Source organism: Sinocyclocheilus grahami, unplaced genomic scaffold, assembly GCF_001515645.1.
Source record: "Sinocyclocheilus grahami isolate Dianchi unplaced genomic scaffold, SAMN03320097.WGS_v1.1 scaffold974.1, whole genome shotgun sequence".
Lineage (NCBI taxonomy): Eukaryota > Metazoa > Chordata > Actinopteri > Cypriniformes > Cyprinidae > Sinocyclocheilus > Sinocyclocheilus grahami.
Genome location: NW_015506153.1, coordinates 138,507 through 163,974, shown reverse-complemented (window position 1 = coordinate 163,974; position 25,468 = coordinate 138,507). Strand labels below are relative to the sequence as shown.

The 25,468-nt window shown below is 35.8% G+C and overlaps 1 protein-coding gene across 1 annotated transcript in view; it reads left to right on the top strand.

Annotated features, from left to right (window-relative positions):
- LOC107565013 (PMS1 protein homolog 1-like) overlaps positions 1-21,861 on the top strand; it is a 23,868-nt gene extending 2,007 nt beyond the window's left edge. The window contains exons 4-13 of the mRNA XM_016250196.1: positions 626-728; positions 809-972; positions 2,955-3,071; positions 8,307-8,429; positions 9,401-9,550; positions 9,655-10,424; positions 15,916-16,395; positions 16,635-16,765; positions 20,478-20,638; positions 21,510-21,861. Of these exons, the coding sequence (XP_016105682.1) occupies positions 626-728; positions 809-972; positions 2,955-3,071; positions 8,307-8,429; positions 9,401-9,550; positions 9,655-10,424; positions 15,916-16,395; positions 16,635-16,765; positions 20,478-20,638; positions 21,510-21,686 (2,376 nt within the window). The 3' untranslated portion in view covers positions 21,687-21,861. The remainder of the gene's footprint in view (positions 1-625; positions 729-808; positions 973-2,954; positions 3,072-8,306; positions 8,430-9,400; positions 9,551-9,654; positions 10,425-15,915; positions 16,396-16,634; positions 16,766-20,477; positions 20,639-21,509) is intronic.
- Positions 21,862-25,468: the final 3,607 nt, after the last annotated feature.

Genomic DNA, 25,468 nt, shown 5'->3' with positions numbered 1-25,468 from the left:
ATGCATCTACTTTCGGAAGGCCAAATAAAGTGCTTTTGCTTTCGCCTAGAAACACACAGCATCTCCCTGACATGGCTGCTTCAACACTAACTGCGAATACTTTTGAATACTGCGTGAACATTTGGGCGGCGTTATGCTAATATTTCCAAATAGTGAGGTAGATATGTGGGGGCGTGTTAGAACGAGCCATTTTAGGGGGGCGTGGCAGAGTCTTAACTTTGATAAAGAATATCTCTTTGGTTTTGAGACTTTAGTCTTTGCAACTTCAGGGATCTTATCTATGCACAATCAGCTTGTAACACTCCAAAGAGAAAGGAAAACTTGAAATCGCATCATATGACCCCTTTAATGATTTAAATGTAAGTAAAAATAATTAGTGGTATTAAAGAAGAACTTGTGAGTGCTAGATGGTGGAAAATGTACAAATAGGCAAAAATTGTTTACATAATTATTGAATATCCAGTATCTGCCACTGATAAATAAAAAAACGCTAATATTGGCAGATAACTACAATGGTACCAAAATATTGTGCATCACCACTGAGTCCATGAGAATCATTTTTATCATTGAATTACAAAGGTTGAAAACTGTTTCCTCTGTAATTTACCTTTTCTTCACCTACCAGGTGGTCATTACTACTAAAACTGCAGATGATGATTTTAGCCTTCAGTATTCAGTTGATCACAACGGACAGATCGTCTCACAAAAGCCATCACACCTTGGCAAGGGTAGGTGTCTGTTAATGTATTTTTTTAATACTCTTGATTTATGGGAACAGACTGCTTCTAACTGACATTTTTTCCCTCAGGCACCACTGTGTGTGCAGCAAATCTGTTCAGGAACCTCCCTGTCAGACGGCAGTATTATTCCAACTCTAAGAAATGCAAAGAGGAACTGAAGAGGATCCAGAACTTACTCATGGCCTATGCTGTTGTTAAGCCTGAGTTAAGGATCACATTGAGCCACAACAAGGTATGTTATGCTTGTCTTGTGGTTTTGACTGTGCAACTACAATGTCTTTGAACAAGAATAGTGAACAAGAATAGTGGTCAACCGAGGCGTGTTGCCCAAAAGTCTGAGAACACTTGAAAAATGTGGGATTAAACCTGGAGATATATCAATACTTTTAGGATTTCAGACCATTTTTAAATAGAATATGTCATTATGGATAAAATGAACCTTACACAATTTTGTCTTAAATTACAAGTTGTTGGAAAGATCAAGTAAAAAGTTTTGGGTTTGTGAGACTTTTTAACGTTTTTTAAAAGAAGTCTCTGGTCAAAAATACAGTGAAACAATGATATGGTGAAATCATTTTACAATTTAAAATGACTGTTTCTATTGTAATATATGTTCAAATGTAATTTATTCCTTTGTTGGCAAAGCTGAATTTTCAGAAGCCATTAATTCAGTCTTCAGTGTCACATGATCCTTCAGAGATCATTATAATATGTTGATATGATGCTCAGTTTAATGTAATTAATTCATTAATATTCATTCTTTTTATCAATGTTATGTATTTTTGTAGAAACCGAAATACATTTTTTTTCAGGATTTTTTTTTTATGAATAGAATGTTCGAAACAGCAGCATTTATTTGAAATAGAAATATTTAGTAACATTGTAAATGTCTTCACTGTCACTTTTTCTCAATTTAATGAAACCTTGCTAAATAAATTTCTTAAAATACAAAGACTTACTGACCTCAAACTTTTGAACGGAAGTGTATATTTGACCACAAGGTGGCGTCACACATCAACAAATACTGTGGTATTACTCTCTAAGGGTTTTACCCACATTCAGTGACATTTAACCATCACAGGGCATGATATCAGTTGTGCTAATACTGTTCGGCTATAGTTAATTAGAACTTATGTAACTTGTTTATTGCTGTGGTTTCTCACTACTGCATTGATTCAGCAAAGATGATAAAATACATTTTTGCATGCTCTTCCAGTTAACAGATGCATAGATGTAATAGTATGATGTTTATTTAATTGTTTCAAGGTCACAACCAATTTAAGTCCTGTAGGAAAACTCTTTAAGTTGCCCTTGAAGAATAAGTGCATGTTATGATGACAGCCTGGATATTTCCAGCATTTAGACATGCTTTAGACATGTTAAACTGTCATCAATTAGAGCGTAACCCGGGAAAGTGGACATTTCGCTTGCTTCTCGTCAAAAAATTAGCAATGCAACCACAGGATAAACCACTAAGCCTTCGAATCTCACACTGCCACATGATCCTAAAGTAACAAGCTAAGTGGTATAAGTTCTCTGAGTGTTTTCGCAAGTCCAATAACAGCCTGGCCTCATGATAGCATGCGTATCTGGCCTTGCTCGATGAGACTTCGCGTACCTTTCATTAAATTCCTATCATTCAGGTTGTAGATCATCGGGGGAGGGCCATACACTCATTTCATGCCATCAGCACTTCCAGGCATATCTCGTATCCCAAACTTTGCACTTCGCCCTGCATTGGGTTTCATGACTTCTCAAAAAGCTGTTTACTAGTCTGATCTCTTTACAGTCACCAAATTGTATATTTCATAGCAGAGATGTGTGCTGCGGACCGCATGCTTTCAGAAATCAACACCTTGGATATATATACTTTCATGTGGAAGTGCCAACGACAGGCAAACGCATGGGTGTGAAAATATATGCGTAACGGCGCTCCTCTCGTTGAAATGACATTTGTGCAAGTAGCGTGTTTGCTTGATGCTGCCAGATGATATAAAATCTTCATGAAAAGTAATGAAAAGTTGGCAAGGTCTATCCATGCAGTGCTCCCTGCGCAGTCGATTTTGTAATATCCAAACATTCCCGGAAGTATAATTGTTTATTGTGAAGACTTGATTGGTGGCTAATGGCTGTTTGCGAGCATGCAATCCCACAGGTGGTCTTATTTTAGGATGACCGAAAAATAACTTGACCTGTTTTATCGTGTTGTTACAGGCTGTGGTCTGGCAGAAATCCAGGGTGTCGGATCACCGAACTGCCCTCATGGCCGTGCTCGGAGCGGCCTCCGTAGCCAACATGTTCCCCATCCAGCATCACCAGGAGCAACCAGAGGTCAGTGAAGCGCTGAGAAAACACGGGCATATTTATCGTTTTCAGCATGAGCAGTAGGGTTCCACAGATGCACCAGCTCTGGGGCTGCCGCGACGGTTTGCGATAGGAAACTGTTTTTTCCACAGAATGTTTTCATAAAGAAGTGTGCATCAAGGTTCAAACAATCGGGGTTCATTTAGATTGCATGTGTCTTGAACTGACTTTAAATGTCCCTGCACTTCTGTCAGGTTGCTAAACCCAAAGATTCGTGTAACAACTTAATTCCGAACGGCTTTCCTCTCCCTGGAGAGCTGTTTCTCTTTTTCCTGGTTGTGCATTCCGCAGCGATGACTTTTTGCATGAATGACTCAGCATTCTTACCCAGGTTATACCTTATATAAAGCCTTTTAATTTTCAGCATAGGATTCAAATTTCTAGCTAAATTGGTCTGTATACATAGAAATACTGTGGCCCTGAAGAGTATATGGACACTTTTGGAGACATCATCACACATAAAAATGTTTGAATGTCATTGCATAGATGTCAAAATATCAAACCAATGGGCATCTGCAAACAAAATTTGAAGTCAGTTTTTCCTCGAGCTCACACAGGTGTCATAGCAGAGTGCCTACAGATGCAGTTCATTACATTAACTCTGAACATGATTCACTACTGTTTAATAATGAGAAACTGTCCAAATTCTTTGTCTTCACTTTGAACAATTAATATATTGTTGCATAATTTTAAAATGAACAAACGTTTTGTTTTTGTGTGAGAAGTGGTACTTATGCTATAATTTTTTTTTTATAAATGCCACTATGTTTGATATGCTGTTAGCTTTGAATTTTTTTGAAAAATAAATATATTTTTACATAATTTGTAACCTAAAAATCTTTTTTGTTTGTGCCTGAAAAGTGTATTTGTGCTATTATTTCTTTAAAATAAATGCCTTTTTGGCTTAAGTATCCAAATGCTTTCTGCCTTCACTTTGAAAAAATAAATCCATTCTTATTACATTTTTAACCTAACATTTTTTTTGTCTAAAAAGTATATTTGTGCTGTTATTTCATTACAATAAATGCCTCTTTGGTTAGATATTTTGTTATCTAATGCAACTACCTTCATTCATTTTAACTGTGACTGAAGTGTCCAAATACATTTTTAGCACACTGCAAATTTTTCAGAGTTAAAATTGTGTTATTTGAATCATGTAGGCTATAGAATTCCACATACTGAAAGGCTATGTGTCTTTGCGAGACCCAGTGCGGCGTTTACCTTGCAGCGGTCAGTGACGGATCACGTTACAGTGTCAGCAGTGCACCTATGCACCAAATGTGGCAAACTTTGCGACAAATGCAGCAGTGAATTAAAGGAGCCTACAGGAACTGCATTGTATGTGGTGAAAGGGCCTCAGAGGGCCGTAACCTGCCTGTGTTGGCCAGAGGCCACTGTTCTGGCACGGATTTAATACACTGCTACAAATGCAACGAGCAAGCATTTGTTCAAGCAGATATGTGTTATATAGTATTATGAATTGGTAAAAAACTGTAATCTTGATTTAGTCCAGTTTAGTGACATTTCTCTCACTCACAAAGACACACACATGAAGATTTAATATGTGCTGCAGCAGTAGAGTATCTGTGATGCATGCATGTTTTCTGCAGGTGTAACGTGCTCACTGCCTGCGGTGCTCCTCGGCACTAATCCTGCTTGACTAATCTTGAGCATTTTTGGGTCACTCTTATTATGCAGTATATTTTCAAGTATGTTCCCATCATTAATGTATTGGATGGTAATCATAAAAGGTGAAAATCATATTAGTTGTTTTATTTTTTTTTTTATTTTTTTGAATTTTAAATAATTTTACTACTTAGATTTGTTTGGGTATTGCCATTTCTGCCATGTCACTGGGTGCTTTGCACTTGTAAACAGAAAATTCCAGCTATTTCTTAATTTTTCCATTTCTCTAATCAATATAAAATGTAACTTATCATTATTATTATTATTGGTAATCAATTTCACATTATTTTTTATTTTCCATCATTAATGGATTGGATATATTAAACTCACAATTTTAAAACATGGAATCTAAAAATGGAATCTTGTCATTTTTTGTTCTTGGGTGCTATGCACCTTTAAGATGAAATATTGTCTATTTTATTAAGATTTAAGAAATAATCTTGGTATTTTATATTTTCCCCCTTTATCTAATCAAAATATTTCAAACAAAACATCTTTATTTTAGAATAAATTTGAAATCTTTGATAATAACATTATGATGCTTAAGTATTGAGGACAATCAAATACTCATACTGTAAAACATCCCATCCTGTTGGAAAAAATGACAAAAATCTGTATTAAAGTAACTTGACCTTGATACTCTCATGCAAGCTAACTCTCAAAAGCTCTTTATTTTCATCCTGTTAGGCATTCTGTCCATTTGCTGTTGTGTAAATATTCAGGCCTATAATTAATAAAGCTGAAGTGCCTGATGTTGACCAGGGCATATGTCTGAAAGTATTTATTTATTTATTTTTAAAATACAAATTTAAATTACAACACACGCTTATTAATTAAAACATTTATTTATAAGATAGCAGAACAGGAATGACCCATGTACCTTTCTTTCTTCTGGTCATTTTTTCCTCCCTTCAAATGAACCATTTGACCTTTTCTACTTACGTCAGCATAACACTCTTTTATCTCCCCTTCTTTCAGCTAAAGGCTCTCCTATCGCAGAATCTGCCTCTCGTTCTATAATTATCTCCCTGTTATGCAGAACTGTATAGGTCATACAGTGCATGCATGACATGGTGATTCTAATTCAGGCATTTGGCCTGATCTCATCGCTGCCCTGTTGGAGAGGATGCTATTGTTGGTGCACACATGGTGTCCTACTTTGATATGTGAGGCTGATGAAGAATGCACACTGCTAGCATTGTCTAAATTTGCTGGCTCATTTACGTGTAATTTAGTCATGCTAAGTGTCCTCTTACAGAACATGCATTTAGTAGAGCGCTGCGTTTTGTATAGAGTCCCTGCTTGCGTTTTGCGTTCGTGTAGGAATAATTCTCTGTAGACACACTTCAGTGTTTGGCTCGAGCTGATCTTGGCAGCTCGCTCCTCTCCTGCTGAACGTATAGCAGAACACATTGCGTATACAGCTATGCTCGAAGATGGTTTTCACTGAGTCTTGCCAATGTTCTGTAAAGCCACGTGCCAGATGAGAATGCATGTTTGCTCACCATATATTAGTTGTAAGTCATCTTAGCATTCTAGGAATCGTTGGGTTTTACCAGGAGTTAATTTAGGGCCTTGAAAGGAGGATCTGTTGGAGTAATCAGTCATTAGGTGCACACTCATCATCAGGTTGAGCCCATGCCAAGACCATTGCTAACCCTTCACCCCACCCCTCACCACTTTTACATGTGAAGCCATTTGCAGATTGCAGTGGTGCTTTTGATTTTTCATAAACCTCAGTTGCAAACAGTGTCATGCATTTCACATTTTGAATCATAATCTTGCATAATCTCAGAAATTCTGAGAATGGGCACACAGTTGTTGAGTTTTATTAAGCTTAAATGTACAGCCAGTTTTTTTTTTTTACGCAATAGCAGTTGTTTAAAAAATGTTAACAATTTAATCATACACCTTTTTAAATTTTTCTAATGTTATTTGCAATTAATTGCTTAACGTGATTTATTGTGCCTAACATTAAAACGTATAATAGTGAATAGCCACATATACATTACTGTTGAAAAGTTTGGGGTCATTAAGATTTTGTTGTTGTTTTCTTTGCTTTTCATAGAAATAAATACTTTTATTCAGCAAGCATGCATTAAATAATGTAACAAAAAAATTATATTTCAAATAAATGCAGTTTGTTTTTAACTTTTTATTATTCAAAGAATACTGAAAAAATGTATTGCGGTTTCCACAAAAACATTAAGTGGCACAATTGTTTTTAATATTGATAATAATAAGAATAAATGTTTAATGAGCACTAAATTAACATATTAAAATTATTTCTGAAGCATCTTGTGACACTGAAGACTGGAGTAATGATGTTGAAAATTCAGTTTTGCTGTTACAGGAATAAATCACATTGTAAAATAAATTAAAATATAAAACATTTATATTTTAAAATGTAAAAATATTTCACAGTATTACTGTTTTTACTGTATAAATTAAACAAATGTTTTGTTCAACCAACTTGAACTACTTGAACTTGTTTTAGTCTTGTTGTATGGACCTGAACTAATTGCGTGGAAAAGTTTTCCTTAATTTAGTTAAGTTCACTGAACAGGTTCTTTTTTTGAGCGTATGATGAGCCAATCCGCTTCAGTCCCGACTTGCATTGAAAGAGTGACTTGAGTCATATCAGAATATTGTAGAAACTTGGAGGTGTTCATGTTTTTGCTCTCAAATGTGTTTCGCAACCTTTTTATTATTAGAATATCTAATTTAGTTTTGCATTATATAGTTGCAATCAAAAGGTCTTTCTATCAGTTTTCTCAAAGTGCTGGAATGGTTACAGGTTTTCTGAGTGAGAATGGAACATGAAGCGGGTTTGCAGTTGACTGTTTTTGTGCTGTGGCCGAGATCCTTCTGCCGTGGAAGAGTCCAGAATAATAACCTCCATTCAGTGCACAAAACAGAATGGACTGGGCCACCTACGCCACCGTAATTGACAAATGTGGCAAAGTGTACAGAACATAAGTGTTGATTGTGAAAGTCACAATACCCCTGATGATCAAGTTTGTCAGACTCCAATTAAAATATCCTCTTGCCAGCCAACTGCTGTGCTAGTTAATTCCAAATGGTGAGCTCAATCATCACAATCTAGCCCTAGATCACTGATTAATTTGCAGCCATTTCTCATCCCGCCACTTCGCCGGTGCTGCATTTAGCCAACAGAAACATTGCAAATTTTAGCAGGGCCACTTCATAGTTAGGAGATGACAAATGGGTTCTGATAGCACAGTGAAGTCTTAATTGGTTACTGCAAAGCGGGCTGAAGGCCAGCAGTGTGTCATTTTGTTTGTTTTGGAAAAAGTTCATAGAAGCCTTCAATGTGCCCTGACAGTTAATGAGTATGGTTTGTGGCAGAGAGGAAAAATAAAGAAAAACTACAGTAGATTTAACATGGAAATCTAGCTTCTTAATACATGTTTCAGTAAATGTGGATATATGACTCTTTTGGTATGCAGTCTTGGCTTTGAAAGTGATATTCACAGAAGTATTATGTTTGTACAGATTGGCATCGATGGATTCTTTCCCAAACCGGGCTCAGATTTTAATTCCACCAGCTCCTCTTCGCCTGATAAATCATTCATCTTTGTTAATAGTCGACCTGTGCATCACAAAGAAATACTTAAGGTAAAGGAACTGCCATATACCCTCAATACTAATTTACCTACATTTATTTGCAGTGTTTGTAAATATAGGAATTTTTCTGTAAAATGAAATGTCCTTGACTAGCTGTAAAAATTAGATATCCCAAACCTTCAACATTCATCCATACATTCAATTATTTGTAATTATGTTCAGGGCTACTTGAAATTTACACTACCGTTCAAAAGTTTGGAGTCAGTAGGTTTTTTTTTTAAAGAAAAATATTAAGTCTTATTCAGCAAAGATGCATCAACTGTATTAAACATTAATAATAATAAGAAATATTTATTGAGCACCAAATCAGCTGAAAATTCTAAGTTGCATTCAAAGGAATAAATTACACTTAAAATTAAACAGAAAACCGTTATTTTAATTTGTAATAATATTTCACAATATTACTGTTTTCACTGTATTTTTGATCAAATAAATCCAGCCTTGGTGAGCATAAGAGTTTTTTTTAAAACATTAAAAAAAAATCTTACTGACCCTGAATGGTAGTGTGCCTTTGTAAAACCTGGGTTCATGAACATTTCTGGTTAATGTAGATTTTTATTTTAATTTTTTTTCAAATCTCCGAAATAAATTTTTTTCAGTTTCTTAATTCCAAGGTTTATATCTGACATGCAGTAATTATGCAGTAATTATGAACAACTGGAAAAGTCATAGAAATTAATTGGTCAAAAACTGCCTCTTGGGTGTTTGTTCATCAAAACTTTTGGCATAATTAGTTTATGCTTGCAGCTGCCAAAAGAAGTGTACTACTCACAGCTCTGTTTAATAAATGTGACCATGTTTAAAGCAATTCTGTGGATTTTCCTATAGATCAGTGCAGAAAATACTGATTAAAAATCCATAGATTTTGTCTGGGCCTAGTTCTGTTCTTATCAAATGATTTCTTATTATTTATGATTGTATTGTACTCACAATATTCTTGTGAATGCACATTTACCCTGCAGCTTATCAAGCAATACTACACCAGTGCTCAGTCTGATAAAGAATCTGCAAACCGCCGCTATCCCATTTTAATGATGAACATCACCATACCCGCCTCGACTGTGGACGTTAACCTGACACCTGATAAAACTGAAGTGATGCTACAGAACAAGGTACAAAAAGTTCAGACTTTCTTTCCTACGTTTTTACTTTATGGAAAACTTTGTTCCCTTCATGACAATGTTCCTTAAAATCAAACTTTAACAATGTTTAACAGGAAGGAGTCCTGTTGGCGGTGGAGACTATGTTAATCTCCTTGTACGGGTACTCTATTGGCGATGATGATCTCAAAGCAGGAGGAAATCGCCCTGGCATTAGTTCTGTAGATGTACCTGAACACACTAATGTAGTAATGCCTACACCAACCACAGATATTAGTTTGGATGATCCAGAATTACTTGAGAATTCTCCCCCAAATGAAGATAAACAAGACGGGGAGCTATCCTTGAGCAACACTGCAAACACCAGCTCCTCTTCGATTTCAGAGGATTGGGTGATCAACAGAAGCTCAAATGATTTTGACAGTATTAGTTCCTCATTACCTGCTGACGATGTTGTAATGAACTCTACATCTGATCTAAACTGTAACTCCCCAAAGGCGTCTAAGAGTGACAGTGACCCAGGTCAGGAGATTGAAATATCTGCTGAGAGTTGGAGCACGGGCAAGGCCTTCTCAAATCAGATCACCCGAGAATGCCTAGAAACTGTGAAACTCCATGTCCCGAAAGCACATGAAGACCTCGGCGGGAGTACGAGGTCCAGCCCGTCCAAGAGGCCTTCTAACGTCATTATGGAGAAAATGGCCAAGCTGACAGCCTATGAGCTGATCAGCAACCGCTCCGTGCGTCAGCCCTCGTCTGCCTTTTCGCTGTTTGAGCAAGACACTAGATCGCAGGTCCTCCAGGTGAACTCAAGAGCCAGTCCTCAGGATGTCACAAGTGCTGTGAAAGAGAGATGGGAAAGCCTCGGGGAGGAAGACCGCAAGAAGTAAGTTTCCAGATTTCACTCTAGAAGACACAGTTTCCAGTTGAAAGTGAAAGTGAAGTGACATGTGGCCAAGTATGGTGACCCATACTTGGAATTAGTGCTCTGCATTTAACCCATCCAAAGTGCACACACACAGCAGTGAACACACACACACCGTGAACACACACCCGGAGCAGTGGACAGCCATTTTTACTGCGGCGCCCGGGGAGCAGTTGGGGGTTCGGTGCCTTGCTCAAGGGCATCTCAGTCGTGGTATTGAAGGTGGGAGAGAGCGCTGTACATTCACTCCCCCCACCTACAATCCCTGCCAGTACGAGACTTGAACCCGCAACCTTTTGGGTTACAAGTCCGACTCTCTAACCATTAGGCCACGACGTTAGACTTGTTGTGATTCACTCTCTGTGTGTAGCAAGAGAAAAATAGATCTGCCACTAGCATGTGTAAAATATGGATTGGAAAATCTGCCTGGCCTGGTCATGTTGCTACCTGAAGGAAGAATTGATGAAGTGTTTGTATTTTCCAGAAAACGGTGTTTGATTACTTGGTTTGATGGTCAATAGGCCTGTTTTCCATTGTAAAAAAGGTATTCCATTTTTTTTTCCAAAGAATGCCACATTCTTTCAGTTCCTTCAGGTGCCAGAAGATTCCAGTTCATTCTATAACAGATGATATCTGACTATTTTATTGGTTGTTTATGAGCCCAAGGAATACTCGGGTTGGATATATGGATCTGTCTTTTTTTATCACTCTAGACTGTCAGTCAAATGTTCGGACACACCTACTATTTTTTTTTTATTATTGCTCTTGTCCACATTTTAGAATGATAGTCATCAAACTATGAAATAGCAACAAATGGAAGTACGGGAAATATGTAGTGACGAAAAAGGTTAACCATGTTACCTAGATTCATTCCAGCTCTTCTAAAGGAGTTCCCATGTGCTTTGGACACTCTGGTCTAAGTCATCTGTTTAAAAAATGCTAATTAAACGGCTTCTCTGCATTGGGTTAATTTTTATGTTCTTAAATAAATGAGGCCAGATAGTTACATAAAAAAGGGCTCAGCGTACATTACCATTCAAAAGTTTCAGAAATACTTTTTTGTCTCTTATGCTCACCAAGGCTGTATTTATTTTATCAGAAATAATGCAAAAAACAGTATTGTGAAATTTGATTACTATTTACAATACCTGTTTTCTATTTTAAATTAATATTAATGTAATTTATTCCTGTAATGGCAAAGCTGAATTTTCAGCAGCATTACTCCAGTTTTCAGTGTCACATGATGCTTTAGAAATCATTCTAATATGCGGATTTGGTGCTCAAGAAACATTTCTTGTTATTATCAGTGTTGAAAACAGACTGCTTAATTTTTTTGTGATTAATTTTTCCAGGATTTTTTGATGAATAGAAAGTTCAAAAGAACAACATTTGTTTGAGGTAGAAATATTGTTTAACAAACCTTTTCTGCCTCTTTTGAACAATTTAATCCATCCTTGCTGACAAAAGTTTAAATTTATTCAAATAAATAAAAAATCTTACTAACCCTAAACATTTGAATGGTATTGTACATGGAACTCTTTTAGTACAGTTTAGTACTGTATATCATATGTCAAAGAACGGATTATACAGGTCAAAAGTCAGGTCAAATTCTAGAAAGCATTTGATTGGACAAAAATCTATTGTGCAAGATGAGTCATCAAGATTTTGCCCGGATGAGAAACACCGTGTCTGCAAGTGGCGCGACACAACAAAAGACAGTAGAACCCATTATAATCAGTGATGCTGTCTACACTGGATGCGGCGCGATGTGACACGACAAATCCCTGATGCCTTGTTCTATTTCTGACATACTGACACAAAGTGCAAATTATTTGCAACAGACGATTTGTCACGTCCAGTGTAGACAGACTGTCGCGTCCGGTGTAGACACGGTGAAAGACTATAAATGTGGCTATATCTGTTAAAAGTGAATTTTGTCAAGTACACTAGCATATAGATGACCTCAAAGCAACTTAATAGGTCTTTTTATTTCTAAGATCTTTGTCGTTTCCTAACTTCAGATTAAGAGCAAAGTACATCAGAAGTACTGTTATCACAAAAAGAGGATATCCCCTCCCAGAAAACACTTTAAATCACAGCATGCCAAGTCAGCATAATTAAATGAATGGAAAGTGTATCTCAGCATTGTTAGTGGCACTTATGTAACATGGAAAAAGACATCTGAATCCTGTTGCACATTACGGCCCTCTTAAAGATGAAATAGGCCTTATCAAGTAACACGCACTTCTGAGAGTTATATTTACATGGATGCATGTAACATGGGTCCATCACATATGGGCATGCTGAGCTAAAGGGTCAGAGATTGTTGACGTGGATGTTTGGGGGAGGGAGTACCATGCTTGTTATATTTTGGTTGCAGTGGTCTGATGCAGTAATAAAATGCCTGGCACTGATCCAGGGACTCTATATGAACTTGGTTTACATCCAAAGTGCCCACACCAAGGGAACATTGCTTTCTTATTGCACGGTTTATGCGCGTTTGATCCTCATTATGAATTCCAGGCTGAAAATGCAAACCGTGCTCCCTAAATGGCTTTCATCATGTATGCGAGTGTCCACTGAGGTCCATTTCAGGAGGCGAGAGAGGATGGCGCCTTCATTTTCTGTGCGCTGTTTCCACACTCGTCCTCTCATTGGAGATATTCTGGTCGGCTACTTGATGTGCATGGCAGTGATATTTTAATATTGTTGATATACTCGTTTTTCTTAATATTTTGAATTATTATTATTTTTTAGATTTTCTGTTTTCACTTGAATTTTAGCTGAAATTTTAGTAATTTTGTTGTTATTTTGACACTTATATATATACAGTGTGTATATATAGATAGATAGATATATTTAAATATTTCTATATAGATTTGTATACATTTTTGTTTTGTATTTAGTTTTTTTAGTACTTCAAGTTAAAATAAACGAAAATATTGTTTTGGCAACCAACTAAAATAACTTTGTAACTAGCATGTGTTTTTAATGTTTTAGCTAAGTTTAGTTTAGTTTAGTTAATATGTATTTTACCAGTAGCCACAAAATTTTTTTTATGGTTTTAGTTTTAGATATTAACCTTGGTGCACAGTCTTAATTATGGCTACATTTAGTCTTTCTGTGATGAGATTTGAGGCCATAACATTTGGACACCCCATGAAATCAAAATGAGAGTTTTGAATCTTTTAGTGAATGAGTTTACTCAAAATTAGCAAATTTACAATCATTCTCTTCTGGAAAAACAGGCTAATGTTGATTTGATTTGTCCAATCAAATGCTGTGTAGAATGAAAATGTCCCTGTTGTGTGACACTGCCTGTGTCTGAAATCTCATACTCTCTGAGTTGGTACTTCTTTTGAATAAGTAATTACATTGGAATCATTAGAAAATTATATTTTATGTTTGCATTAAAAAAATGTAATGGAATGAATTATGTTGATTCAATGAAAAATATTTCACTTTGCTGCACAGACACAGCTACTTTTATATGGCCATCAATTGAGAAATTTGATTTAGTGGCAAAACGATGTGGGTTTTTGAAAGAAGTCTCACCGAAAAGTGCTCACCAAGGCTGCATTTATTTGATCAAAAATACAAGAACAGTAAAATTGTGAAGTATTATCACAATTTAATTTATGTAATTTACAATGTAATTTATTCCTGTGATGGCAGAGCTAAATTTTCAGCAGCCATTACTCCAATCTTAAATGTCACACCTTTTGTAACGTTATACATATACTGTCACTTTTAATCACTTTAATGCATCCTTGCTGAAAAAAAAAATCTTAATTGACCCGTTTGAACGCTAGTGTATACACAAGTCACAATAAGTGTCTGTGGTGCTGGTCAAATGTCTTGAAAAATAACGTGCCATTTTTAGTAGCTTTTTCCTATTTTTTTGTATATGTAAATGTCAACCACAATGTCTGTTTATACATTTTCACTGTGTTCAAAATGCAAGCTTAAGTCCAAAAGCCCTCAGGTCAAGAACTCATTTCAGTGTACATGGCAGGGGATACCCTCAAGCTTCAACCTTCTGCTCCATTATGAAATCATTTATCTCCCCCATTGGCCTCCTACTGCTTTTCTCTTGCGTTCAGCACATTTCATGCCTTCGTCTTCATTGGTCTGGTTTTATCAGCATTTGCAAGTTGATTTGCATCTTTTTCTTGCACCCGAGCTTTATGCTCCGAAACCATACAGTGCGTTTGAAATTGTGCCCGGTCTATTGTACAGTAGCAAGCTCTGTGCAATGGCACAGCTGTTAATTGGCAAGCCCATCGAGAAACTTCCAGTGGAGGCTCAGGGCTGCATGTTTTTACAGGCCTTCTCCTCCCTCCCTCGCTGCTCTCCGGCCCCCATCTGGTCACAGGTAGCAGATGTTTTTTATCTCGCCTGTTTCTGCACATTTTCTACACTCTGATTTACAGCAGTCCACTTAGAATCACTAGAGCAAATTAAATCAAGGTTTCTTGTGTGAATTGAGGATATTTAATTAGTCACAACTTCTGACCTCTCTGCTAAAACTCATTCTTACCCAGCCTGCAAATTAATGGACCAAAAGCAGTGTTTCAAACCATCTGTCTTCTTTTTTGTATTTTTTTATCTTTATTATTACTATTTTCCATATATTAGTATAACAATGAAGTAATACAAACAAAACTGGAAGTAAGGGAAGAAACCTAGAGATTATTTAAAAAAAAAGAAGATAAGTTTAAACAAATGAAAACTATCTTATATTTTAGTTTCTTCAAAGTAGCCATACTGTTGCATTGGTTGCATTCTGGGACACTTTTTTAAAAACAATATTACATTTTTTAAATTTTAATAATGAAAAAATATGTATTATTAGTTGGATCATTATTAATGAGAAAATAAAAAAAATACATTTTAATTTTGTGAAGAAATTCACTTTGTCTACAAAACCATGTGTCAAGCCAGTGTTATTAAATTTTCCTTTAATTTTAATTTGAAAGTTTTAGTAATTTTGTTGTAAATTTTGTTGTTTTTATTATTATTTTTTAAATATGCCTCCTGTATGTAGTTTTTATATATATATATTTTTTATTTCAGTTTTAGTTTTACTCAACTAAATGAAAATTAGAAATGTTGCTTTGGCAACTGCGTGAAATAAAGTAAGTTTAAGTTTTTATATGTTATTTTATGTCAGGTAATGTTTATTTCAGTCTTCTGTTTTTTACCCAGCCTAATTTAGTTTTGAGTTAATTATAAAAACCCTTCTTCAAACATTTAAGCGTATGCCTAAATAGAAGTGTTTTTAAGATAATGAGAAACATAAATTCAGTCCAAAATGTTGATCAAGTGTTTATCAACTACTCCTCACAAAGTGTTATTTCCAAAACACATTCGAACAGTTACACAAAGGAAATACAAAATGTACAACTAGGACTGTAACAAATACATGTTCTTCTATCACATCCCATCTTAGGTATGAAAGCAAGGCAGAAAAGTCTCTGAACGCCTACAACCTTCAAAGGAAGAGGGCAGCGGAGGGAGGTGGCCAGTGCGGAGAGGGCAAGAAGCAGATGAGTGCCGAGTCTTCATTGAACAAAGCTCAAGGCGTGAAGCGCAAGGCCCCCCTCGCCAACCAGCAGGCCCTGGACAAACTCTTCTCCTCTCAGCCCTCGAGTAAGAGGAGCCCTGCCAAGCTCTCCAAGCCCCTCCCGTTCAGTATTGAAACCCTCAAGCAGAGTCTTAACCTCCTCTCCTACCAGAACAGCTCAAATGCGCAGGGCCTCAGGCTTGTAAACCGCTTGGCTTCTCACGGTGCCTGGGTCGTTTTATGCGGCAGAAAGCTCATGTTGTTGAACCCGTTTCGAGTGGAGGAGGCCTTGCTGTTTAAAAGACTTCTGAAGAATAATATACTTCCAACCGTGAGGCTGCAGACCCCTGTACCACTGACAGATGGGTAGCCTATCTCTTTTTCTCACCTAATGATGACATTCTGGATGTGTATAATCTGTAATTTAATTTTAAAACATGTAACATGTTAAAAAAAAAAAAAAAAAAGGTCAATTAATGATTTCAGTATGCATAAATGCATTAATTTGGAATTACAATATAGGAGTAATAGCTGTATTAATACACTCTATTCTAAATTCTCTTTAATATTTATATTTGCATATTAACATACACTTCTTTTCCCAGGGTGCTTGGTGGGCCAGAGTACATGGATGTTCTTGTGAACATGGAGAAAGATAGTCCCTGCTTTAATGGAGACGTCTGCTTTACTGATCCTAGGCTTGTGGCAAATGGTTTTGAGATTAGGATGATTCCAGGTAACACTCAGAGATGTTTAAATTTGAAAAAAAAAAGCAAAGTTTAACTAAAAATGAACATTCTGTCGTCATTTACTACTACTACTGCTGAAAACACAAAAGAGCATGTTTTAAAGAATGTCGGTAACCAAAGCAGCATTTCAAGAGTGTTGATGTACAATCCATGTTTTTTATTATTAATATTATTACAATATTTTTTTGGTCAACGTCTTTTTTATTATAATTTTGGTAATACATACAAAGACTTAATTGTAGTGTGTCATGGTTTTCACAAAAATATTAAGCAGCACAAATGTTTTCAACATAATAATAAGAAATGTTACCTGAGCACCAAATCAGCATATTTGAATGACTTCTGAAGGATCGTGTGAGACCAGAATAACAGCTGCTGAAAATTCACCTTTGCCATCACAAGAATAAATTACATTTTAAAATATATGAAAATAGAAAACAGTTTTAAATTTGAAATAGTCACAATGTGACTGTTTTTACTATATTTTTGATCAAATAAATACAGCCTTGGTGAGCATAAGAGACTTCTTTGAAAATCATTAAAAAATCTTAATTATTCCATGCTTTTCACCAGTAGTATTCAAAATATATAATTTTTTAGTCAAAATATCTGCTTTTATGTTCTATTTAATTAATGATAGACTGATATATTGTGCCGTATTTGGCCAGATGTTTGATAAACGGTTTCAGTTTCCTTTTTTTTTGCAAGTTTTAGATAAATATTCTGAAATGTAAGTGTTCATTTCAGCAATTTTGTGCAAATCTAATTTGCTGTCATTATATCATATTATGTATATATTAGCATTGTATCAGCTCGACTTCCTCCAACATTCAAAACAATCTGCTCCCCCTGGCAAAACATACAAATTTACATTCAACTTATTTCATAAGGCTAGCAAACAAAAGTCTGTATATCAACACTCTTGAAACGCCATTCAGCCAATCCATCATACCTGTTTTATAAAAACAACTCTAATAGAGTCATAATCATGTAAAAAAAAAAAACAACGTTTGACATTACACAATCCAATTGTTTTATTTGATTTGGACTTGCTGCTCCTTCTCCACAGACACGGTTTGTTTGGGTGCTTTGGAGCCTGTCACCAAGTTTAAACAATTGTCTACATTTCACTTTTCCATTACATATGCATCCCTGGACTTGTGCAATTTGCAAAAGGTCTCATTTTAAATGGAGTGAACTACTTCTTTATAGGCATTGGAAAATATCATTCAACTTTCAATATATGATGATAATGCTTAATTTGTATTTTTTAATAACTTTTAATATCCATGCTATTACCTTAGAGACGTTAATTCCCGCTGCGCCGAGTGATGAAGTCATTGTTTATACAAATTGCTTAAGTGGAAAGTGCTGTGTCAGCACTTCTTTTCCCCTACACAGCTCAGTGTGGGCACATGTATAATATGAAATTGGCTTGATTCTAAGGGATCGGTCCACTTCCTGTATGGCTCAGCCTTGGGTTTTTGAGATGGTCATCATGTGCGTTCACTTGAATTTGCTGCCCACCATCCCTCCTCATGCTTATCATGTGCTGTGGAGTGGGAGAGATTCTGAATTACTTCTACACGTGTTTTTTTTTTTCCCAGGTTTCTCTTGAGAAAATGTGCCTTTATTAATTCAAGGGTCATGCTGTTTAAAAGTCTCTAGGATTGTCCAATTTGATTTAACAAAGGTTGGACCCACTGGACATCATTAATGCCACAGTTCACAAATTGTTTTGAAATGTCATATATAACGGCTTGAATAACAGGATTACAGTCAATTATTTCTGACAGAATTGCTTGTGTCTGATTAGTGAAGAATGAAAGTAATGTGTTTGCTTTAAATGTTTTTTAAGTAAGCGATGAGGTACAATAGCCACTTTAGCCATGGCATCATGTGCCTCATTGATTTCATGCGGTGCTTAGTAAATCCCTGTGTTCTTAATTCACAAATGATTCGTTTTTAGTGTTTTATGTATTTATTAGAGAGAAAAAAAGACATTTATGAGTTTTCAGATTTTCAAAGTAACATTAATATAAACTATTGTTCAAAAGTTTGGAGAAGTCTCTTATGCTCATGGTATGGTAGTATAAATAAAACGTACAAAATAATAAACATGATATTACTCCTTCCATGACATTTATGGAAATGTGATATCATTTAAACAACCAATACTGTCACACGTATTATTGCATCCTTGCTGAATAAAATTTTAATTAAAATAAAAAATAAAAGTTTTAAATTGACGGTAGTGCATAGGTATGTATTAAAGAAATAAACTAATTTATATGCATAAAAGCACAGGATCTATTGTTACGGTGACATGCAAAGTGCTTTACCTTTAAGGGAAAATTGATTGAAAAGCACTTTGCATGTTTAGATAATGACTAAAGTCAAGCAGAATCAATCAAATATCTAATATCCAACACTGAAAAAAAAGAGCAAATAACTGATGTGTTAATAATTATATAATGTGCAAACACTTTTCCAGGTTTAGAATGAGCTTATTTTGTAATGTTGTCCTCTCTCTAAGGAGGCTACCATCTTAGTCCTCATTTGACCTTATTTTGCCTGTTGTTATGGAATGCACTTAAGACTTCCCCCTCAGCCCTGTTCCTGTAAGTGTCGTGTTGGCACTGGTAAGGGTCATCATGGCCGAAGCTGGCTCGCTGCCTGAGCTTTTGCCAGCATGGTAGATTTGCACTAAAGTGTGGTGCTTTGGAGAAAAATTGCCCTTTACAAAAGGGAATAGTTTCTGAGCCAACTTCCAGGGATTTGGCAAAAACATGCACCAGATTTCTAGCCCTTTCAAAACCCCAAAGTATTCAACTTTGGCACAAAACTCACCCCGCACTGTTTGTCCTACAAATATGAATCATACCTCAAATGTTCAGCTTGTTGAGGAGAAGTGTTCTATTATATTTGCAAATGATCAAATTTACACCTTGCCAGCTAATAAAATTGCAGATAATAAAAAATGACTAAAACTCAAGCTGAAAAAATAAGGCCACAGTAAACAGAAATATTACAAATATAAAATAAAATATAAAAAAGAGACGAAAGCACAAAATTACTGAAACTTAAAAATTAAAATGAAAGCAGAAAATATAAAAATATGAATAAATACTACAATAGTATATAAATAATACTATAATAACACTGGCGTGAATGTGGGTTAATTTGACTTGGCCTATAGTAAGAAACCTCCTAGCAATCCCCCAAAACACCCTAGCAACCACTTAGCAATGCCCTAGTGAAATAAATAATACAAATTTAGTACTTGCAACGGGAAAGACACTTTTGGAGTGTCTAGTCAATAGTCATATTACCAAAAATATAATTTTGTAAGCATGGCAGATCAAGTCAGATTCGGAATGGCTTCATCTCTTTTTAAAGTGCATAGGGAAGGAGAAACTGTTTTGTCTGTGCTTCCTTGATGACCTTTCCATACATTTCACCTCTTCATTGAGATGCATCTAGGGAAAAGCAATCATCTTTAAATCATCTGTTGAAAACCTCCTCCACCTTGGTTTTTCTTTCCAGTCCACAAAGACTAATAATAGCGTAATTTGGTGCAATGCCCGCCTGACTTGGTTTCCAACCAGCGTGTAAATCACAATATTTATTTATTATTTTTTCCTGGAGAACGTTGTACTTGGAGTTTATTAATCCTTGCTTGTTGCTTATCTTGGCCAGGTTCCTCATCTTCTGAGAGGCATGTTGAAGTGACGGGCATGGCCGACTGCATGCCTTTCTTCGGGATAGGAGACCTGAGGGAGATTCTGCAGGCTATAAAGGCCCAGGATGCAAAAACCGTGGAGCAATGTAGACCTCTCAAAGTCTCAAACTACCTAGAGGTGAGAGATGCTCTTTGGGGCATACTTTTCAATGATCCATTTTTAATTTGCCATCACAGTATCAAAATATGAGCACATTTAGAGAGTTTAATGAAAATTAGCTGAAAATGTACTCACCCTCAGGCCATCCAAGATGTAGATGAGTTTGTTTCTTCATTGGAGCAGATTTGGAGAAATGCAGCAGTACACTTGCTCACCGATGGATCATCTGCAGTGAATGGGTGCCGTCAGAATGAGAGTCCAAACAGCTGATAAATACATCACAATAATCCACAAGTAATGGACAAGACTCCAGTCCATCTTGTGAAGCAAAAAAAGCTGCATGTTTTTAAGAGACAAATTCATCATCAAACTTGGAACTTTTGCTTCCTGCTAAAATACAACTCCTCTATCCATAATATTGCTTTCTCAAGTGAAAAAGTCATCTAGTTTGAATAAGGAGAGACAAATGCCCAGATCAAGAACAGACAAAAACTGTTCTAAAGAAATATGGTTGTGGATTTTGATGTGAGAGGACAACAGGGGATGGACTTTTCCACTGAAGGCAGCATTATTATGAATTGAGGACTTGAAATTTGGCCAGAAGTGGCTGTTTAAAGTTAAAAAGCGAAATCAAACACGCAGCTTTACACTTCACAAGATATCCATTTATGGACTGGAGTCGTGTGTATTATTGTGATGTTTTTATCAGCTGTTTAGACTCTCATTCTGACGGCACCCATTCACTGCAGATGATGACCTGAGGGTGAGCACATTTTCAACAAATTAAAATTTTTGGATGAACTATTTCATTAATAATATTAGACTGGAGTTAGTATCTTTTGAGATTATTTTTTGCTTTAAAAACTCTTTTACCCACTTTTTCTTTCAGAGTGAAGCTGTGAGACTAGCTAGACAGTTAACTCTAAACCTCTCCAGAGCTGATGTTACAAACACGCTTTACCGAATGAAACGGGAACTTGAAGAAGATAGTCGGGTCTGCATTCACGGACGACCATTTTTTCACGATCTGGTTACTGTTCCTGAAACTGAGCAGGAAGCTCTGTAAATCATGGCTAATTCTTGCTAAGGATTTCAAGGACTTCGTTATAAGACCAAATTGGCACACTAACATTTATTCTACCATATAGTAGTATGAAAGCTGTTATGTTGAATAATTACCTTGTCTTGTTGAATTACAGTTTTCATTCATGATTTGATGTATAAATACTTATCAAACTGGATTCTGGGTGTTTAATCAAGATGCCTATGTATTACGCAGGTGGTTTCAACCCAGAAAGTCGTGCAAGATCTATGCACACAAATCACCATTTTATCTTTCATAACATCATATGCAAATAAAATAGCCGTAATTATAATGCATTAAATAGCTACTTCAGTCCAGAAATGACAGTGATGGGTCATGAGTAATGTTACTTTTTATGAACGATTTTATGAGGGTAAAGCTAAAGAAATTTGAATATCAATTATGACACATTAAGATTTTGAAACCACTTTTCAATTATGTTAATGTATTTTGCTTTTCTGTCTTAATTTATTGTGGGAAAATTAGACATTACTGTTAATGAAGGAAAGGACAAGTGCTCGACTTTAAAAGTTTGCCTTGTTGACTTCTGATTAGAAAAGAAAACAAGCCAGAACTACTGACCCCACAGCAGATGCCAGTGAACCACAAAATTTAATGCAGTGTGGTTGTAAATTCACTCTCCCCCAAAAATCAGCACCTTAAATGCTGATCATGAAAGTCGGCGCTAGGGGCCCATAAAGCCAAAAGAGATGGGCTCTGGGGTTTGCCGAAAAGTGTGCAGTCACAGTCAGGGACCTCCAATTACCAGCTGAAAATAAGGCTCAGATGCTGTGAAGTTTTAACAGTTGCTCCCCTGTAGCCATATGGTTTGTGGTTTTTCAGTGTTTGATCAGTTCCACGAACTGCATTTTAACCTCTGGGGACCCAGTAATTAATTTTCGTCCTCTATAGAGGACATGAGTCCACAATTTTTAGTCTTAATTTTTAGATTTTAAAGAAATGAATACCTTTATTAAGCAGGGTATGGATCAAAAGTGACAGTAAAGACTTAATATTACAAAATATTTCTATTTCAAATAAATGCTGTTCTTTTCAACTTTCTATTCATCAAAGAATCATGAACAAATGCATCATGGTTTTCACAAAAATATTAAGCAGCACAACTGTTTTGAACATTGATAATAATATGTAATGTTTTTGAGCACCAGATCAGTTATAATAAATTTGAATAAATTTAAATTTAAAATATAATAAATAGAAAAGAGTTCTTTAAAATGATAATATTTCATAATATTTTTAACTGTATTTTTGTATATGATGCAGCCGGTGAACATAAGAAATTTAAATGTAGCCTTGGTGAACACAAGAAACTTCTTTCAAAAACATAAAAAAACATTTTAATAATAAAAAATGAATGGTAGTGTCTCTAGTAAAAAAAAACAGAGGTGAACTGGTGCTTTCAAGCTTAAAGATGCACCATAAAGTATTGTGAGGAACAGGATTAAGTAATCATTCACTGAAATTTGAAAAGATGAAAAGTTGGATGAATCTTTCTGTTTTTGAGTCAAATCTTTTTTTAATGAATTGGTTGATCCATTTGATTAAGTCTGAATGATTGAATCCTTAATCAGACTGATCTGGTTCTTGAGTCAAACTCACTGACTCAATGTGGTTGCAGCAGTTAACAGCTCACAAAGCCATCATATTCATTCAGAATATCCCACCTGATGCTTGCAGTCCCTTTGGGGTCCACAGTGTCACTGCATTGGTTTCACAGTGATTCTCGTCCAGCATTAACGGTGGCGCCAAGTGGTTGGTTTTAAGAGCCTGGAAATATTAGACGTAATTATAGTGCTATTAAGTTCAGCCTCTAATGCAGAGCTAAATTACTCTGATGCATGTCCTCATGCAGCCATAATTTTGCCAATCAGCTGCTGTAAAGCAATTACCTTGCACTGCTTAACTCAGGGACTCAAGAAACATGTGCTCTGTGTTAAATATAACTGCTGTGAAAACATGTTAGTCTTTATTGCCATTTAAGCTCTTAAAAGCCTTTTGAAACTGTTAAGGTTAAACTGGACCCAAAACATCTGGGATTTTTTCATTTAAACCCAGAAATAGGATTCTAGAAAAAGTTTTTGAATTTTATAAAATAATAAAAAATTAAATATGGTATATTATATGGTATATTGAAGATTTTCTGCTAATTGATAGATTTTTATTTTATTATTATTATTTTCCAGGTATTATAGGCCCCTTTGCAGTTGACCAATACATGCTGAGTCAGCCCAAGTTTTTAATCATGACGTTATTTCTTGTGGCCTACACATTGTCTCAGTAAATTTTGCTCAGTCATGCACTACTCCATGTTTCCGTTTGTTAAATCAAAACAGGTGGGTGTGGTGCTGGGTTCATTTCTCTGGCCTTTCTCAATCCTCATCACTGAACTAAAAATAGCTCGGAGTAGATGCACGTAGCATGTGTCGTTTCATTTTGGACCTGATTAACGTGCAAAGTTACTGTACGCAAAGCCAGATAGGGGCACAAGCAGGGAACATTGGGCAACACCATCAAAATAACCCATGTTATCCGACAGGCTCGGCTTTTCACACCACAGGGCAGTATGCATACCTGTTGCATCTGTATTCTGAAGGAAACTGATTTTTGGCCTAAAACCAATAACAGCTGGGAAAAAATGAATCAAGCATGACCTTTTTAACTGAGTGTTCACATGCTCTTGATCAGACTGATATTCATATCCAAAGCATCACCAATTCAATCTACCATCCTGGCTGTTTCGAGAGAGCAGGCACACATATTCCCAGCTTTAATGCAAGTCTCAAACAAGGGTCAGTGAGAAATGAGGCCCCCGAGTGCTGCCTCACCTCTCCCCTGCTTTTAGAATTTGCACCCTGTGGCTATGCAAGAGCGAGTGCTGAAGTCGCAGCACAGGGCCGTGAAAACTAAAACGTGTGCTGTGGTTTGACCTTTCCCTATGTTAAATACAATATTATCATAAGATGTGCTATCGAGTTACAGTGCGTTGCATGATCAGATTCACTGCCACGTGGGCTCTGCACTCAGGTTCAGCACATGTGAGCTCAGTGCTGTAGCATGCCAACTGGTATATACAAAACATTTTATTTTATTTTACTTTATTATTTTAGTCTAGTCTTTTTTTATAAGTGTACATGCAGGGCAATTATGCTTTTTGTCAAATATTGGGGAACGAATAACATTTTATTGGATTTTGAAGCTCCTGGGTGCAGTGAAATCTGCACTGGCCCAGCTTTATCATTAAGTCATTAACTTAACATGGAAATGCAACCCAACAAAACGTTGAGTCTGGAAAAAGGCTATGTTTCTGCTAAAGCAAATGTCTTGGAGGCTGTAGCGGCATAATATAACCTCATATTAGCTAGAAAAATAATTTAAGTGGGCATTAGCCATAAGTGAATATTTAAATGCATGCTTATTTCTCAATAGAAATCATAAATTAAAAGAACAGTTATGTGCTGTTACTCAATAAAATATTGAATTAACTATATTTTATGCATATTAAGCAAATATTTGCAATTGAATATCTATCTATCGACTATATATATATATATATATATATATATATATATATATATATATATATATATATATATATATATATATACACACACATACATGATTAATCACGATTAATTAATGTTTAACCACCGTTATAAAATCAGTAATAAAATACAAATGTATACTGTCTGTAAGTATAACTATAAATATATCTACATTCTTAAATTTAAAAAATCTTAAATATA